This window comes from Zootoca vivipara, chromosome 1 (assembly GCF_965207765.1).
Source record: "Zootoca vivipara chromosome 1, rZooViv2.hap1.1, whole genome shotgun sequence".
Taxonomy (NCBI): Eukaryota; Metazoa; Chordata; class Lepidosauria; order Squamata; family Lacertidae; genus Zootoca; species Zootoca vivipara.
In genome coordinates, this window is record NC_142582.1 from 41,770,088 (window position 1) to 41,789,206 (window position 19,119).

The window sequence follows — 19,119 nt, forward strand, 5'->3', positions numbered from 1 at the left end:
AAAGAAAAAGCGATTCTCCTTCTGCACAGGTAGGTAGCCGTGTTGGTCTGGATATTTTACTCCTTCTGCACACTCAGACAAATTTAACCTCCGTTTCGGAGACGCAGTGTGAGTATGTTTTCACCTCTGCCCATCTTCATTACCAGGGAAAAATAATAATATACAAATAATTCCTTATACAGTGAACAGCTTTTTCCATGACACCGATAGGATAGATAGACAGACAGATAGACAGATGATAGATATAAATAGATGATAGGTAGATAGATAGATGATAGGTAGGTAGGTAGGTAGGTAGGTAGATAGAGATAGATAGAGATGATAGATAGATAGATAGATAGATAGATAGATAGATAGATAGATAGATAGATAGATGATAGATAGATGCTGCATTTTGCAGCCTTTTGTAATAGCTATAGTGCACAAGAAATCAACAACCATACGTAGCATGGGTTTTTTAAAAATAAAAACAACAACTCCAACAGCCACCTTTAAAGTCCAGGTCTGTTTCCTTATATGTCTGCATATAGGAGGATTTTTCAAATCCTGCATGTAAGGTATTTACTTGGAGAAAATATATAATCAGGAACGAGTTGTTTCTTTGCGAAGAAAGAAAGGTTTATTTTGACATGTCCTCGGGCTCTTAAGGAGCCATCAAGTTTTCAACTTCCTAGGAAATATTTCCTTATCCCTCCCTCTTAAGGAAGCGTATAAATACAGGCTAGAGGTGAAGGTCAACCAGGCAGCTGTTTTCAAAGGCACGGGCAGGGTGGGGCACCTTAAGCAAACACGGGGGTGTCATTAGGGATGGTGACAAAGCGCCGGCCTTCACAACTCGCTCTACCTTCTCGGTTTCTTCCATGTCCCGCTGCAGTAGACCCAGGGACTCTCAAACTCATGCTCCCCAGCTCTCTCACACACGCAAACTTTTATTTCTGTGATTTTGGGGGGTTAAAGGAAATCCTTTCCCCCCTTTTTGCTATCTGTGTTGAGAAACGTTTTGTAGCTTAAAAACAAGAAACTAAAAAGGAGGGGAAGCAATATTTCAGATCACACACACACACGCACCTTTCCCTCACATTGTTTGGCCATCAAAACAGCCGCCGCGCTCAAGATAAACATCGTTAGCAAATCATTGTAATTGGGACGGTGAAATCTGACCTTTGACCGGGGAAGACAGAGCTCACAATAGTGTCTGCTTTGATTCCTGGAAGGAGGGACAAAGGAACAAGCTCCTTGACAGAAGTCATCGGTAGAGGCACCTCCAGAGGAAGGGGGCGGCGGGGACAAATGAGCGCGTGGCCTTCCCGGGGAAGACCAAAGGGCCCGGCCGAGGCCAGTCAGTCCCCGATCTGAATATGTAAAATAGCGGCGGACTGGTCGACCTTGTGCTCCGTGCCACGCAGGAACCTCTTGCCAAGGAAGGACAGAAAGGCCGGAGAGCTGGGAGGGAGGGAAGGAGGGGGCGCTTGGAGTGTTGGAGACTTGGGCGAGGTGGATGCATGAGATGGAGGGAGAGACGAGTGATAGGTGTCTTGAAGGATACGTGCAGAGTACCCAATCTGAAGAATGGCTGGTTCACACGTGTAGGCTCAACCCTAGACGTCCATTAATGTTGTAAACAGGCATGGGGGTGGGACAGATTTGGCTTCGCCTTCTCCCCGCAGTGCTCGTTTGAGAACTTGCCCTCACGCGGGGAAATGTTGAGAAAGATGCTCCTGCAATTGCAATCAGATGCCCACAATCCCACCATATTAATTCGCCATCTTATTTTGCCTAGTGTGCAAAAAAAAAGGTTCTTAATTTATGTTGCTGCCAAAAGCAATCGGACTCATCAAGTTAGATTGCAATGCTATACTGTGTACCGTTTTAGCAGGAAGTAAAGCCCATTGAATTTGGGGTGCTTCCCCACAGTACAGGGCTGACAGTTTCCCTCTCTCACCTGACGTGAAACGCAAGGTGTCATGGCGCTAGCTGTGACACTGAGAGCGTAGTTGCCCTCCGTTGCCGGGATTGCCTTTTGCCAGCTAGTAAAGAGAGCTACACTCATTCCTGGACCGGGATGGCTTGAGCACAGTTGCCCCTGCTCTGGTGACCCTGGTACAGTTGAATTACTGCAATGTGAGGAAGGCCCAAAGGCCGCAGCCACTACAGAAATCTGAGGCTGGGCTGCTTGTGGGAACAGACTACTTCCAGGAGCTGACACCTTACCTGCGGGGTCTGTACTGGTTCCCAGTCTACTATGGGCCAAATTCAACATTCTTTTACTAACGTATAAAACCCTGTGCAGCAGGAAGCCAGGTTACCTGAGAGACCCCTATAAACCCAGGGGGTCACTACTTTCATCAGGAGAGCTTCTAAAGTCCCTAAAATATCACAACAGCTGGGCTTTCAGGAAGGCTGCCCCTGTTTTGTGGGAAAGCATCCCTGCTGAGCTGCGACAGACACCCACTATTTGTAATTTGTGGGAACCACCGAAAACATTTCTGTTGCCGCCAGCTTTTCCAGCTGAGAGAGAAAGGTGCTTGTTTTTAGGTCTCTGCCTATGATGCCGCTTTTTGTTGTCTTCAGATTTAATTGTGGTCGTTTTCTGTGGTGTTTTTAAACTTCCTTTTAGTTATTTTTACCTTGTGCTTATAAATCGCCCTGAGACTATTATTATTATTATTATACCACCCAGTTGAATATCCTGAAAACTCATTGCCTTTGATTGGTAGATGATGGGACGGGTCAGTTAAAATTCCACGAGCCGCTTTGAGAAGTGATTCTCCTACATGCCTTTTGACTTGAGAAAGAAATAGTGTCAGCTTCCCAGTTCAGACACAAACACACAGTGTAAACGGGTAGTAGAGGATGGGATCAGCGTGCATTGGCGATGTGATATTTTGGGGTCTCTCACTCTCAGCTTGCAACGTCTCACACACACACACACACACACACACACACACACACACAACGTTGCTGTTTTGGGGTGAACGGGAATTAATATCTCTTGGAAATGATGAGGTATCGGGAGGGGAGGGAACATCTCTCCGGAAAGCAAAGACGGGACAAGGCGAGCACAGCGCCGGAGGTGGAAACAGCAGGTGGTTGAAGTTCAGTTGGTTTTACGTGGCTCTTGAGATGCTGCTCATCTTCCTGTTTGCTTGTTAGAGCTGGCAATTTGGGGAGGGGGAGGGGTGCATTATTCAAGGTGAAGCATTCCGAAGGTTGCCAAGAGTGAGCCTGGCTCCCTGTGACCCTGAGGGGGAAAGACTGTGGCAAAGAGGGCAGGTGCCTCCCGCTCCTTCCTTCTCCCCCCACCTTCCCTACAAACAAAGCTAGGAAGATCAGGTCTTGTGGCTGCTCTGCTGTCCCCGCATGAGCCTCTGCGGCTCCCTCCTCCCACCTGCTTGGCTAATGTTAGCAAACGGGACTCCGCCTTCAGCATCAGCAACTGCTTTGCGTCCACTGCTAAAGCGGGGGGGGGGGGTTAGACTTATTCTGCTATGAGAACTATTTGCCGTGAAACTTGTTAACAACTCTCGGGAATGGATTTCTGCGAGCTACAGGAAACAACCCCGCGCGTGCGTGTGTGTTCACCAGTCTCACACGCAGATGGGTGTGATTGATCGCCCGCAGTTGTCCACGGGAACCGCTGGCGAGGAATCACCACCGGAGAGCCGTGCCTAGCAGACATCCCGGGGCTACTAGGCCATGCTCACTCCGCTTTCTCGCCTCGCCTCGCCGGGTGCGCCCTGATCTTTTATTTCAGGCCTCGCCACTTGAGACAACATTTGCCTTCTTTCTCTAACTTGCCACGCGCAGCGACGGGCCACCTCCGGCCTCCCTATGCCCTCGAAAGCTAGAGAAACTGCTGCACCCTGTCCAAAGCAAAAGGTCAGCCAGGATCACTTCACGTGAGCAACGCTTGGCCTTGCTTCTTACTCCGGTATCTATTGCGTGTCCTGTGTTCTGTTGCCCTCTCATGGACGTGAGCTTGACCAAATAAGGACGCAAAGTGCACTCGCCCCTTTCCGAATGGCTCTTTGGATGCAACAGTCCTCTTTACTGGTCTACATTTTCGTGATTTATGTAGTGTGTGTTAGCCATATTTATTGAGGGAGGACAAACACTGGGCTACCCTCCTCTGATTCCGATCACTCACGCACATGTCCATTAAAACCATTGGGAAGGATTTTAACATTAAAAATAAATTAGGATGCACGTTGCACACTATTTGTATAGAGGTGTGTTCGAACATTCTTTTTAGCATGTCCAAAGACGTGGCATTTCGATTGTCCTGCGGCCACACTCCGCCTCCCTGCAGTTTTGCACAGGCCCGAGTCGAAAATTCCACTGATCATTTCCACTTTGCCAACATTCGGGGGTGGAATGTTGGAACTTTACGAACATTCGAACCCGGCCGGGGACGTGTCCCTTTTCAACTGGGCTTTGATGGTTCCTTCTTTTTCCCCTTCCTCCTCCTCCTCAATGGAAAGAAAGCTCTCCCCTTTGGTATTCAGCTTTCTGGCAAATTCAGAGTGGGCACAGAGTCAAACCTTGTCATGGTGTCTTCTCAAAAACCTGGTGTCGATCAACATGCCGAGAAACAAATGGGCAATAGAAACCTTTGTTACCATGTGTGCAGGCCGCTACAGAAGAAGAGGGGAAGCCCTGAGTGATTAGCACGTTTCAACCGCGATTCACAACAAATGAGTCAACGCATCTCTGCTCCTTGGAGGAGATAGGAGGGCGTGTGCATGGGATGGGTTAAAAAAGAAGAAGATATAAGATAACTTTCATGTGCTGAAAAAATGTAAAGAGTTTAAATTATAAAGTGGGCATTCGCCTGCATACATTCATGTGCGCATATGGTACTTTGGAGAGAAAGATCTATGTTTGTGGATATGAATATATTTCTGTCCCCACTGAAGTCAATAGCAAAATTTTCTCTGATTAGATACATAAGCTTGCTCTGTTTAAAATCAACGGGCATTTTGCTATGACGGCCACCTTACATTTTTATGTATCTGCACGCATTAGGCTTGTGTTGGTAACTGGACCTGGCTTCTGAGTAAATAAAAAGAAAGTGCATTGTCTCCTTCACAGCTTCAGGAAAAAGGCGTGGCAGTCGACAGGAAGAAACTGAGAGCTGGATTTGTAAGGATTATATATATTTTTAAAAAAAAAACAAAGTCCCAAAATGGGGAAGGGGTTTTCTCTTCGGCGTTTTAACGACAGCAAGTAGTTATTTTTTCCCTTTCTTCCTCCCAGTTCAGCAAATAAAAGGGAAGGTGTGGCAGGTGGGTGGGGCTTACCTTTCTATAAATATGCCTGAGGCTATGAGAGGAGAGAAATAATTAAAGCGCCTGCATATCTCTCCGTGAGCAATAATAGCACCGCCCCACCTCCTATTTGCAAAAGGCCGTCGGTTTTCGTGTGAGCGGGTAGGGCGGCTATTTAAACCATAGCTGCCAAGTTTTCGCTTTTCTCGCGAGGAAGCCTATTCAGCATAAGGGAAAATCCCTGTAAAAAAGGGATAACTTGGCAGCTATGATTTAAACTGCAAGCAGTACTAAGCAGCAGCTCCGACAGAAATTAATATTTGTTTGTTTGTTTGTTTGTTTACCCGCATCATTTGACTTTAATCGATAATGTTTGAACTCCAGACTCCATTTAACTTTCTCCTTCTGTGAAGCGATTGAGTAGGAATTGATGCTTCAGGTTCAACTGTTTTGTTTTAATTTAATTTTTATTTTAAACCCCTTCATCACAGTTCTAAGGCCATTGCCACTGTAAAAAAGAAAGTCCATCCTTTTGAGGTTGCTCCGAAGAATTACGTATTTCAGAATTACCTTCTGCGTGATTTTGCCCAATATCTCTCTCTCCATGCAGAAACAGCCTGGAAGCTGAAAGCTAAGAGCAGGGCAGCCTCATCCTAGGAGAGTTTAACTGGGAATTTATTTAGTTATGATTTAACAAGATTTATATACCGCCAGGGGTGCCAACTTGAATAAAATATTGTGGGGGCCTAGGTAAGACCGCCTCATATAATTGATCACATGACGCAGTGCGCGCGCACACTATCTGAATGAGAGTGGCAATCAACTTTTCATGGGCCCAGTCCCCTCAAATATTTTATTGTGGGGGCCGAAGCCCCCACTGCCCCTAGGAGTTGGCTCCTATGTGTACCCCTGAAGCAACCACAACAACAAAGATCTAAACGGTTTACATGAATTTAGTCCCAATTTTGAGGTTTACTCCCAAGTAAGTGTGCATAAGATTGCAGTCTATCAGTGCCCAGAAAGAGGAAACAGGGCCTAACCGGAAGTGGATGCGTTTAGGACTGCAGCTGTGAGGTGCACCTTAAAAAAACCAAGGCCCAGACCATGATTAGGAAGCTTAGGTGCCAAATCCATAGAGCAGGGTCAGGGGACCTGTGACCCTCCCAGATGTCCTTGGGCTCAAGTGCCGCCTGCCCCAGCCAGCTTCGCCAAACCTCAGGGGTGCTGTATCCTGACCACATTTGGAGGGCGACATGTTCTACGTCCCTTCCACAGAGAAATGGAATTGGGTCGAAACAAACAAAAGGCAAGAAAGTTAAGCATAATGTGTGTTAGACCATTGGCTTTTGTGGGTGTTGTTAGTTTAGTTAGTTAGTTAGTTAGTTTTTTTAAAAAAAGATGGGGCTAGAAGATCAAACTTTACAGGCAAAGGAGTGGAGTTTCCTACAGGAGGAGGAAGTGGGGGAGTCAAATTTTAGTATTGTTTTTTCTATGAAGTACAGCTCTCACTGCCACCCCGATGTCACCTGAGACCAATTCTAGCCTCTTTTAAGGTTAAGCAGCACAAATAAGCTAGATGGTGGCCTCGTGGTTCCCCTGCTGAGCCGTGAAATCCGCTGCGTGAGTTCACCAATGGCCATCTCTCGGCCTGACCTACCTTATGCGATTGTTGTGAAGGGAACATGGCAGGGCGCGCATGTACGTAAACTCAGTGGAAGGAAAGGTTGGATAAGCTTTGACCAGAATCTAAATCGCCTCATTCAGATGGGGTTTCCCCCCCCCCCGCCACGTTTATGGAAGACCTCAAAACTGAAGACCTCAAAACTCTCATCAGTTTCACGGGCCACGCTGTCCCCAGCCTTCCTGAACCCGTTGCCACCACTACCCTGCTGCTTTGGACTCCCATTTGGCTGATGGGAGTTGTAGTCCAAAGCAACTGAAGGAAGCTATAGCACTACATTGGGGAAGGCTGCTCCACGTCATTCTCTGAGGGTAGAGGATGCCCTGTTTGGAGGGAGAGGGAAAGCGCTGCTGAATCCTTTCGCTCTGAATTCAATGGTCCCGCCCGGGTCCTATGTGCACTTAACTTGGGAGAAGGTCTCTTTGAGCTCAGTGGGGTCCACTCCTGAGTAGACATGCCTAGGATTGCATTGCAAGTATTGTACTTTACTTGGAAATGGAGCAGAAGAGGGACTGGGGGGGGGACACTTCTTTGGGCCAGTGTGAAACGGCATGCAAAATTAATGGTGAGCAACAGAGGCTGTGTGTTTGTGTGTGTGTCAGTGTGTGTGTCAGTGTGTGTGTGTGTGTGTGTGTCACAAAATAAAATATTTTTCAGCCACGGCAGACACGCACACGCAAACACACACGTCTCCAGAATTTCAGTCACTGGACTTTATCAATGCATCCAAGACACCCCAGTCTGGACGGGTCGTAGCGGAATATTCGTAGGCTGGGCGCACTTGAATTTGGGCTATAAGTCTTAACACGCTTTGTGCAGAGCTAGTTCCATTGTCCGCAGCAAGACTGTGAGTCAACATGCCAACAGTTCCATTAAACTACAATATTTCCCTTAAAGTTGTTTTTTTGGGGGGGCGGGGTTGGGTTGGGTTAATGCTATCTTAAGGGAATAGATTTCGTTCCAACTCAGTGCCGTGACTTTCCTGCTGTGCCAACGTTGCCATTCAGCAGCAACAACAAACATTTAAATTTTTATCTTTTCCGTGCGTGGCCCGGGACCAAAAGAGCAGCGCAATCCTCTTAAGTTCCTCTGAGCTCAATGGGACTTTCTCCGGGATACATACACGCTTGTAGTAGCACTGCACCTTCAGGCGCCGAGGCCCTTTGATTTCAGGGGGAGAAGTTTAAATAGTTCCTTCTCTCTCCCACTGGAAGGAAGGGCATTTAAGTGCCTTGGTGGAGAAGTGCATTCCCTTCTTTCGGGGTGGGTGGTTTTCTGCGTTAAGTCAGAATTGATTTTTACAAATCCCGGGCATTTCAAGGGGAGAGAAATAGACGCTTGTAAACAAAGGATGGCTTTAATAGCGAAGCATCATGAACTGAATTCCACATTGGTCAGTTTTTAATATATACATGAATAAATGAAGGAGTGGAAGGGAAGCGACATAGGAACATCGACAGCTGCTTTATACTGAGTCAGACCATTGGGGCACCGAACTTACTGGCTGGCAGCTCTCCCCAAGGGTATCAGATGGGAGCCTCTTCCAGCCCAAACTGGTGATACTAACTGGAGAGTAAAACTGGGACCCTCTGCACCAAAATCAGATGTCCTACCCTTGAGCAAAGGCCCTTTACCGAATGCTACGTCCACTATTCCCGCTGTTACCACCACCACAGTACCATTACGGCTAACCATAATCATACCCACCCAGCAGAATTTAAGCAGCCGTCCTAGCCATGTTTTCCTTGAAAGCAAAGCCCACTGAAATCGGGGGGTATACTTTGGAACAAGGCCGCCCAAACTCTCTGAATCATTGGTCTACGTACTGTAGCTCAGTAATTGTACGCACTGCCTGAAAATTTACCCTGGAGTTGCCAGGGAAGGAACTCGGGAACTTTGAGGGCAAAGCATGAGCTCTGTTCCTGAACGTAGTGGGGATGGCTGTGCTTAGGGTGCCCCTTTGCAAACGACTGGGATCCGGGACAAGAAAAGAAAAAGAAAGAAAGAAAGAAAGAAAGAAAGAAAGAAAGAAAGAAAGAAAGAAAGAAAGAAAGAAAGAAAGAAAGAAAGAAAGAAAGCGCCCGGCTTTTAGGTCACGCCCAGATGCCCACAAGGTACTTGACAATTTCATGGAAGAGTCACCAGAACACAAAATTAATACTGAGCTCCTACGACCGCGGTATCTCCAATCAAATTAAAAATGGTGTCTGTTCTTAATAATGTTGGCCTGCCAGAGAAGGCGGATTTATCCACCTGCTCGTAACTGTTAGTTCAAGTGGCCGTCCTCATGGGCACGGAGGAACTCTCTTGGAAAGCGAGGCCATTTGCTCCATCTCAGTGTTGGGGGTGGGGGGGAAAGAGGAGTAAAAAAAAAGCCCTAACATTAAAAGGCCGAATTTACTTAAACATTTTTAAAGGCAATGGCTGCTCGAAGAAGGCCGCGGAGGGAAAGCCACACACACCCCCGCCCCGCCATTCATTATGCCGCGCTGCTAAGCAACCGTCTGCAAAGTACCGATCATTTCCCCTCCCCTCCTCCCCTCTCCCTCTCCTGCCTCTATTGCTCTTCCTGGCGAAAAAGCGCCTCAGTAGAAATTCAATATGATCTTGGATGCGAGGCAGGGAGCTGTCAGACAAATTTCTCTCCAACCCATCCTGGAACTCGAAGGAGCCAGGAAATTTCATGACATTATTAGCTTTCATTCATTTCATATTCACACACACAAACACGCAAATATATCATCTCTGGAACCGAAGCACCTATTTCTAGATCTTTGGTGGTGTTCAGGCTTCCTCCACAAATATTATGGACTAGCTCAGTCTGAGCATTTCCCATTGAAACAAGTTAGCCCGGAAGATAAGAGTCCCTTCTCTTCCCAAGGGACTAAGGCTGAGATTTTGCGTTGTTGTTGGGTGTGGGTTTTTTTTGGGGGGGGGGAGGTCCATTGCACTCAGTAACACTCATTTCTAAGTAAACATGCGCAGAGCCGGGCAGTTAGTAGGACTACAGCTCATTGGATTGGGGCCCTACTATCCCACCCAGGCATCCAATAGCAGAGAAAGAAGTTGGGAGCAAATAAGCAAGGGAAACAAGACGTTGGTTTAAAAAAAATAAAATTCTCCTCAGTTAATAACAATAATCTGGGAGACATATATGCCAGATAGTTTTAGAGATAAATGTATATAAAGAATAAGAAGAACAGGGTATTTTAATATATTAATGTATTAAAGGGGGAGTGGGGTTGGAGAACAGAGAAGAATTACAGAATCGGTATATATCCTGAACACAATCTACACTTTATTTCAGACTACAGATTTCTGAACATAAGAAAAAAATCTTTGGCTTGCAGCAAGGGGTTCAGTCTCGCAGTCTGTGGGTCATAGTGTTATTGTTCTTACTCGGTAGGGTGGGGGTGGGGAGAGAAGAAGAAGGAAGGAAGGAAGGAAGAAAAAGAAAAAGAAACACCACACGCACACGCACGAAATGAAAGAGAGGGAGAAAGGCACACACGAAAACGCGACAGGGAAAAGAAGAAAGGGGGAGCAGGGAAGTCGGGAAGAGCTAGACAAATTCTTCAAAATCAGGAGGCTGAAGGGGGGGGGGGCTGGAGGAGTTGAGAGCTATAATTAAGAAAAAGAAGAGGGGGGGAGAGACCAAAGTGGAGCTGGTGGGCGGGGATGGGGGAGATCAACGGCTGAGCGAATAGAAAAACGCTACACATCATTATCATCGTCATCATCATCATCATAATTTCTTACCTGAAATTAAATATATACAAGATCATACGATGTTTGGCTATATAGATAACTTTTTGTTTGTAAGTGTTCGGGGTTTTTGTTTTGTTTTAAGTCGGAATCCTTATAACTATGAATAGACAATAAATTTGATTCTTTTCTCTCTCTTAAATAGCACCCTTCCAAGTCCCCCACAAATGTGTGTCACTGCAGGAAAGAAGTCCTTTTGTGTTTGTCGTGTGTTTTGTCTTTTCCCAAATTGTCCTCTCGCGCTCTCTCTTTTTAATTGTTCCTCTTGTCTTTTCTTTTCTTTTGCTTTGTATGGTTATTCTTTGTCTTCCCTGGCGATCAGGTTCATAATAATAATAATAATATAATTATAATAATATTAATAATAATAATATTAAGCATCAAAAAACGAAAACAAAATAAACCCAAGGTCTGTGCTCTCTAGGAGGGCTCACTCGCTGTCCTCTTTGTCTTGCACGGTAGTGGTGGAATGATTGTAGAGTCCCTGCGCCATGAGGTGCAGCGCCAGGCCGTTCTTGATGCCCGTGGCCTTCTTGATCTTGGCGCGCTTGTTCTGGAACCAGATCTTGATCTGCGACTCGTTGAGGCTGAGTTCCTGCGCCAAAGTCTGCCGCCTCTGCTCGGTGATGTAGCGGTTCGCCTGGAACTCCGCCTTGAGTCTCTGCAGCTGCTCCGCCGTGAAAGCGGTGCGAGGCCGCTTGTCCTCCTTCTCGTTCTTCTTCTTCTTCAGCTTCCTCGTGCGGGGACCTACAAAAAGGGGGGGGTGAGGGATGGAGGAGGGAGGGAGAGAGAGAGAGAAAACACACACACACACAAAGGGGAAGGAGGAGGGGGTGAGGGGCACGAGAGAGAAAAGGGGACAGCAGTTGCCAGGTCAGAAACGTTCCCAAAGCACACACACATGCAACACACATAAAGGGGAGCCTGCCACAAGGGAACAACGCCGGGCGTTCCGGGAAATGGGGAGACTCTGTTTTGAAGGAAAGGGGGGCGCCTCCTTTCCCCTTTCCAAAAGGGACATCCGGCAACCGTGATGGATGGGGGGCGGTCTGCTTGGATTCCCCCCCAAACCCACATATATCCTACGTCTTTTCCTCCACTGTTTAAAACGTGGGTCCATAATCCATTTCTCCCCCACCCCACATTTTTCAGGACGCCTGTTTCCACTACCACCACCACCCCGGCGCTTTTCAAAACAGTCTAGGGCTCTAGGCGAGACAGGAGACAGGAGTGCAAGACAGGAGTGCCTGGCGTACTATGGTCCATGGGGTCACGAAGAGTCGGACACGACTAAACGACTAAACAACAACAACAAGGGCTCTAGGCCCTTCTTAGTCCCAAGTTCTGTGCGAGTACATAGAAGAACAGCATCGCCCAGAATACTCCAAGGAAGAAAGGCGAGAGGGGCGAGATAGAAGCAAAGAAACAAAGGGAGGGGGGCAGAAAATCCAAAGGGAAACGTTTGTCAAGATAGGTATTGGTCAAGTACGGGGATGCTTCTGCTGACTTTTCCCCGCCTGGGCCCAAGCTCAATTGTTTGATCGCACCAGATCTAAAGCAGTTTTCTATTGATCACCACCTATCTGCCTATCCATCTATCTTTATCTGTTGATAGACAGTTTGAGAAAGAGACTGAGAGGTAGATCAATCAGTTAATTTGGATTTATCAAGTCTGATGCAGCTGGAATCACGCACACATTTCTAATACAGAAAATATACGTATGGGAGGGGCGGTGTTTTGGCCCTCTTCCTCTTAAAAGCTCTCATCTCTTAAAGGCAAAGCGTCTTAACTTTACAGCAAACACTTTGAAAGTGGGGGAGAAGTCTGACTAATTAGTTATGAGCTTCAGAAAAAAGTAAAAAGTATCAAAGTTTTTTAAAAACAACAACAAACAAACACACACAGCTTCCTCGGCAGATGGCTGCGTTAGGGAAGCGGGCTCCTCGCTTATGGGCCTTCGCTGCAGTTTATATTTATTTAGAAAAGCTCGGGGTTCCTGGATTTGTTTTGTTTTTTAAAAGCCCACAGATCAAACATACAGCATTTCCGGCGCTGCTAGAGTTAAATGGTACGTGTTAGAGGTAACACCCCAGGAAACCTTTCCCAACGTCATTCATCCTCAACATAAAGGTTTGCTACAAGGACACGTTTGAGATAACGCAACCAGAAAGTTCCCGCTGAATTGTAAGGATAAATAAGCATCGAGGTAAACAGACTTAAAAACTGGACCCAAAACAAACACTGCAAGCGGTGTACGAAGCGGGTTCTGTTGTTGCTCCATGGGGCTGGGCCTAACGGTACCACTAGCAGGCACGGAGAGTAATAGCGCAGGTCTCACCCTGTCTACTCGAGGGCAAGTCATACCGAATTCTATTAAGCCCCATTAAATTCGGCAGGATCAGCTTCGGAGTAGAAGCTGCTCAGACGGCGCTAGAGATTCTTATGCGCCGGTACAACACCGGATTTTAAATCTGTTTTGATCCGCAGCGGGACCCAGACTTTCCTCCTCCAAATCAACCCAAGGCGTCCCTCGACAAAGCAAGCCTGAGAAGTTGTATGTGTGTGTGTTTAATTTATATTTAATATTTTAATTTTGAAATTCATTATTTTCTTTTTAAAAAACAACACCAGGCAATAAATTTAGGCAAGGCTCTCGGATTATAAATACCTATTTCAATGTGTGCTCAGCTGTAGACTCATAAATCTTTCCCCTCACAGACAGAAAATAAATTTCTTATTTTGGGAAACTAAGCAGCCTCTATTGCAAGCTGGTCCAAAGGCCTTATTGCCGAACGACTAGATACAACTACTACTACTACTAATAATAATAATGGAAAATAAATCGCGCTAGATGCTCATTTTTTGAAGCCTGACGCTACTGCCGCAAATGTATATTCTGCAAACGCAAACACGCAATGCCAGACAAACCCTCATCTCCTACAATGACTGGGAAAACATTTCACTGAAACCGCTGGTCTCCACTCCATCAAAACCCCTCCAGTAAAAGCCGCGGGTAAATATATTTCCAAGTGGAGGGCGTTCCTACACAATAGCTGCCAAGTTATCCCCTTTTTTAAGGGAATTTCCCTTATGCTGAATAGGCTTCCTCGCGAGAAAAGGGAAAACTTGGCAGCTATGTCCTACACTATCTTTCTCTGAGAGATCTGGCCCAGACTGTGTCCTCACGTTCAAAATGCACATCTCTTTAAACTAACGAACACGCGCGCAAGGCTGCTTCCTCGAAGTCCGCGCGTTTCCGCTTAGAAGCCCTTCCCAGCAATTTAATATCAACACATCTTGGCCTCGCAGAACTCCAAAACTAGACCCATAGCCTTGGTGGAGCCCTCGGAAATTAAGGCAAGTTGTTCTGCATCCCTCCCGTTTCTAAGCGCTCTCTCTCTCTCTCTCTCTCTCTCTCTCTCTCTCTCAAGGGAAATGGGTGGGAAACTTTTTTAAAAAATTGCAGAAGTGGGGGGGGGGGAGAGATCGTTCCCTTAAATAGAATACGAGCACTTTAGGCATTAGCCAAGGACTCCGAAACAGTGTGTCCCGAATAAGTACTGGAATAAATCTAGACATATCCTTAGTTTAAGTCGTTGTCGTTCAGACCGGACATCGTCTTTCCAAAGCCGCCTTGTTTTTGCTTTGTTGAGAAATGTATCAAATACAAATTATTTTAGGGAAGGAATATATTCATACGTGGGTAAGATTCTCCTCTTCAAAGCAATTTATATGGTGAAGGGAATTCAAAAAGAGTACCTTAAAACGCCATTTTTAAAATTACGCAAACACGAAGATTTTTTAAATAGGATACAAAATGGAAATTTAGCCTTCTTCCAAAGACCGCCAACTTTGGGGCCAGTCGCTTGAACGTGAGGAAAACCTTCTGTCAGCAGGCCGCAAAAGTGGTTCTGAGAAGCCTGGCTGCTTTCAAAACCAGGCTTTAAAATATATGGATGAGAGAGAGAGAGAGACGGCTGAATAAACTACGGAAAAGGATTAAACAGAGCTGGCTGAATAAATCTTAAGATATTTCCCCAGTTCTCTCATTTAAGGAAAATAACAACAGCCAGAAGAAATTTCCTAGCGGCGAAAAGCTCTTTTGAGGGCTGAGATTTTTGGCCGGGGGATGGATGATCGCTCCTCGGATCTCTCTGTTTTGTGGGGAGCAGATTCTAAACGAGCCGTTTCCAAGAAGCGGGCAGGTCTCGGGTGGGGGGCGTGAGGAAGCAAGAGGCTGTGGGGTCAACTACCAGTCTCAAGAGATCAACACCCCCTATTTCACATCCAGGGAAAGGTGGGCTAATAGGAGGGCTTCGGAGAGGGCCCACCGGCAAGAGCCGCCGCTGCAGCATCTCTCAAGGAGAGGCCCGTCCTGGCCTCCCCAAGGAGCCGGGGCGCTGTCTTTGCAGGGTGCTGCTGCCGGTGGTGGTGGGGAGCCTTCCTATCAAAACACACTTTGCAAGACAGCGGCCCTGGGAAAGCAGTAATAAAATCATTGCAGTTGGCCGCGGAAGGTAGAGCTGACAGCTCAATCACTCAATCAATCCGTTTAGTCAATCAAAGTGGCTTTTCTGAGTTCCAAGGAGCGGGGATGTGTCAATAGCGGCGTGATCGAGATGGCTGGCGCTGATAGCGGAGGATTGATCAGTCGCCGGCAGAAAGGAGTTCATAAAGAGCCCCGACCCGGGGCTGGTCAGGTTGGGGGGCGAAAGGAGAGAGGGGTGGGTGAAGTGGGGCGAAGAAGGCGACCTGGTAGCGCACCCGGCCGGAGCTCCTTCGCCAACAGCCTCCCACCGCCCAGCTCCGCAGCCTGCCTTTCTCTCTCGGCCCTGGAAGTTGACAGGAGCGCAAAGGCGAGCGGTCGCCCTTTTCGGGCGCTTTCGCGGGCGCTGACCCGCAGCGGCTCCCTCGCTCGACTCCTTCGCCCTTACGGGTTGGAGGGGCTGATTCAGAGAGACAGGACCCCCCCTTTCTCTTCCTCTCCTCTCGTCACTCTTTTTCCCACACCTCCTTTCCCGGAAGAATTTAAACCCTCCCCTGGAAACCGAAGATTCCGCAACCTACGAGCGGGATCGAGGATTCTGGGTTGTTTTTTTAATTGGGGTGGGGGTGTGGGGGGCTAGTAGGGGGAGGACACCTTTATTCTCACTGCAGCATCTGAGGCGGGAGGGAGAACCGGCTGCTGGGAAGCGCGAAATACCGGCCACGGGGTGGAAATTGCTCCCCTCCAACTGGTCTGGAAGACGGGAATGGAAAAATGAAGGCCTAGGGGCCTAGATTCTTGTGCTCCGCTGCCGGGAGGCCTCCGCGGATTTCCCAAGAAAGTCCTTTCCTTTTCTGCTCGCTCTCTCTCTTTCTCTGTCCCTCTCACACACTTCCTCTTTCTTTTTCGGCCCCCGCCAGTGCCAGTTCCTTCAAAAACGCATCCTTCACACTGCAGCACTTGTCTCCTTCACTCCTCAATTGCTCACCAGCGAATGTTTTTGAACGACAACAAAAGCACTGATTGTCTGCAGCTACGTCCCACACCAAAATCACTAATTTTCCTCCCAGCATAGATATATCCGAAAAAAAAGTTTTAGAAAGCACACTATGGTTCCCCCCGTTCCTAACTACAGAAAGAAAGAGAGAGGCACCCCACCCACCCTTCAAGGCCTGAAAAGGAGAGAACGAGAGAGCGAGAGGCGGCGGCGGCGTGGGCCCTGCGATCTTTCCAGGTTCTACCTCCACTAGAGACACTTCCACGGACCTCCCAGCCCAGGTTGCTGAAATCCCCCGGGGGCATTTCGGTCGCAGCTCCTCCGCAAGCTGCTTCGGGCCGAGGGGGAAATCACCAAGCAGCCTCTGCCCCCCTCTTTTGCAGCCTAAGACTGCAATCTCCGAAGGGCAAGGCTGGCCGGGGAGGCGCAAAAGACGCTCTTGAACACCAGAAGCCCAGCAAACCTCGGAGTGGGGCACCCTAAGAAAATGCAGGGTTCGGGGGCGGGCGAGGGAGGGGAAACGCCGACTCAGCTCCACAAAACCCCTAAATATTCTCAAGCCGCCACCTCCCATCTGCTTAATCCAGTGCAGTTTGGGATCCCCTAGGCGCGCTCTGCGCCTCAAGTCAGAGTGGCAGGTTTAGGGGCTTGGCTGGTTGGGGTGGCTGGGGTGGGATGGTTAACGCTCCCCGCAGGATTACACTCATATCACAGAGAGATAGATATATAGAAATGGCAGGTGTATATATAAGACAGGGGGAAGGGGGCAACGCTGAAGGCACGGAAGAGGATTCTTACCCGAGGATGGTCTGTCTGAATACCTAGTGCAGTAAACCCAGGCAGGCCAAACCAGCGGCTGTTGAGAATCGCTCTTGGCAACAGCTCCTCCATTATTGGAGCCCATGAGCAGGATGGCGGGGTTGGCGTGCTCCCCATACTTCGCCGGGTTAGTTCCACTCCCTTCCGAGCAGGAGGAGGAGGAGGAAGAGGAAGAGGAGGAGGAGGAGGAGATGGGGGGCTTGGCCGTCCCTAGCGCTGCGGCCGCCGCGGCGGGGCTGGCTTTGGAGGCCGTGGAGGAGCTGTCGGGGCTCCCGTGCGACTCCGCGCTAAGGTTGGGGGGCCTGCCGAGCAGAGGGTTGACATTTTCTCTACCTGAGCTGGCCGCGCGGTCAAGGTCCCTGTCCCGGCCGCCGCCCACGCCGCCGCCGGCGCCTCCTCCTCCTCCTCCGGCCGCAGTCCCGGCCAGCAGCAAGAGCTGCTCTTTCTTGCAGCCAAAGTCCGGCCTCAGGATGTTGTCGATGAAAAAGTTGGTGGTGCGATGCTGTTGCTGTTGCTGTGGAGGCGGCGGCGGCGGCCGCTGCTGCGGAGGCGCCTGATGCTGCTGCTGCTGCGGGAGATGGTGCTGCTGGTGCGGAGGGTGGTGGTGGTGGTGCGGGTGGAGAGGCAGTGACACGAGGCACGGCGCGGCCGGGGACAGGGGAGCGTGGCTGCCGGGAGACAGCGGCACGCTCTCGCCATCGCTGCCGCTGGCGCTGGGGCTGCTGCTGCTGGGGCGGCTGCCGGGAGTCGGAGCAGAGTCTCGCAGACTTTTACTGTCCGTCTGCTCTTCCATAGTCAGCTGCCAGCTCCGCAGATGGGCGTCTTGGCTCGTCTTCCACTTCTTCACTCGAGGTTCCCCCCTCCACCTACCACCACCACGCCTCACTTTTCCGGGCGGTGGCAGGGCAGTTGGGTCCTCGTTGCTGCTGCTGCTGCTGCTGCTGCTGCTGCTGCTGCTGCTGCTGCTGCTGCTACTGTTGTTCTTGGAAAGATGGGGGAAATGCAAAATAAAATCCACTTGTTGGCTCGCAGAGGAATCTAGAGAGAGATATCCACAGGCTCAGACATTTGGAACGATTCGCGCTTTTGGGGCAGTTGTTTTATATTTCCTCTCTCTCTTTCTCTCTCCCCCTCCCTCTCTCTCTCACCCCTCTTCCGAAAGAGAGAGGGGGGTGAGAGAGAGAGAGAGACCAAAACAAAACCAACCCCCCCAAAGCCCCCCTCCCCCCAAGTCTTCTCACAATCTACCCATCTTTCTCCGAGCGCCGCAGCTTTGGGGTTTCCCCAAATGTCAGAGTCCGCTTTGCCCACGGATCAGCCTTGGCAGATGCTTTAATCGCCAGCTCGCACGTGCATCTTTTCCTCCCACCTTTCCTTCCCCCACTTCTCCTTTTTAAAAAAAGGTAAAAAAGAAAGCAAAAATCTCTGACAGCTCCGATCTTGCAACAAACTCTCCTTAAAAAATCTCTCAGCCACACTTTTTTTTCATTCCGACCGGAAGCACGTGAGGATGGCCCGCACGTGGAAAGAGCCAATGAGCAGCCCGGGAATTCTGTGACGCCCCTGACGTCGTCCAATGAGCTGCATTGGAACTTTGCAGTTACATTATCCAAGGGGCTGGCTGATTCAGAGGGAACGAGAGAGAGAGAGAGAGAGAGAGAGAGAGAGAGAGAGAGAGAGAGAGAGAGAGAGAGAGAGAGAGAGAGAGAGAGAGAGAGAGAGAGAGAGAGAGAGAGAGAGAGAGAGAGAGAGAGAGATTTCCATGGCGCATCCTTTCTAGAGTCTGCTTCTCCTTCCCTTTTCCCTCCTCCCCAGGACTTTTTATTTACTTATGCTTCTCAAAAAGCAAATATCTAAATCCACCCCACAAACAACGTGTTGAAACTCCACAAGATGATTCTGTGTGTATCTTCTGAGATTCGGAAAAGAAATTCGGAATGAAATATTTCCTGCGTTTATTATTATTATTATTTCTAAAGAGTAGGATGCTAAACTCTTTATAGAATGGTTTTCTAAATTCGAAACAAAACAAAACACGTTTATGGGGTGGAAGTGTATTCTGAGTATGACTAGTAACACCAACTATGAAATCTCTGTTCCAAT

The 19,119-nt window shown here is 48.5% G+C and overlaps 1 protein-coding gene across 1 annotated transcript; it reads right to left on the reverse strand.

The window, feature by feature from the left end:
• Positions 1 to 10,224: 10,224 nt before the first annotated feature.
• Positions 10,225 to 18,066, reverse strand: EN1 (engrailed homeobox 1). The gene is made up of 2 exons (XM_088662004.1): positions 16,996 to 18,066; positions 10,225 to 11,460 (listed from the first exon to the last, which is right to left on the reverse strand). The coding sequence occupies exons 1-2, from the start codon at positions 17,807 to 17,809 to the stop codon at positions 11,144 to 11,146; spliced, it is 1,131 nt and encodes a 376-aa protein (XP_088518130.1). The 5' UTR covers positions 17,810 to 18,066; the 3' UTR covers positions 10,225 to 11,143.
• Between the last annotated feature and the right edge of the window lie 1,053 nt (positions 18,067 to 19,119).

Bases quoted from the DNA above. Each gene is read 5' to 3' on its own strand.
- EN1 (XM_088662004.1), bottom strand. From the start codon at position 17,809: ATGGAAGAGCAGACGGACAGTAAAAGTCTGCGAGACTCTGCTCCGACT. The intron at 11,461-16,995 runs GTAAGAATCCTC...CCCTTTTTGTAG, and splicing joins TTCAGACAGACCATCCTCGG to GTCCCCGCACGAGGAAGCTG.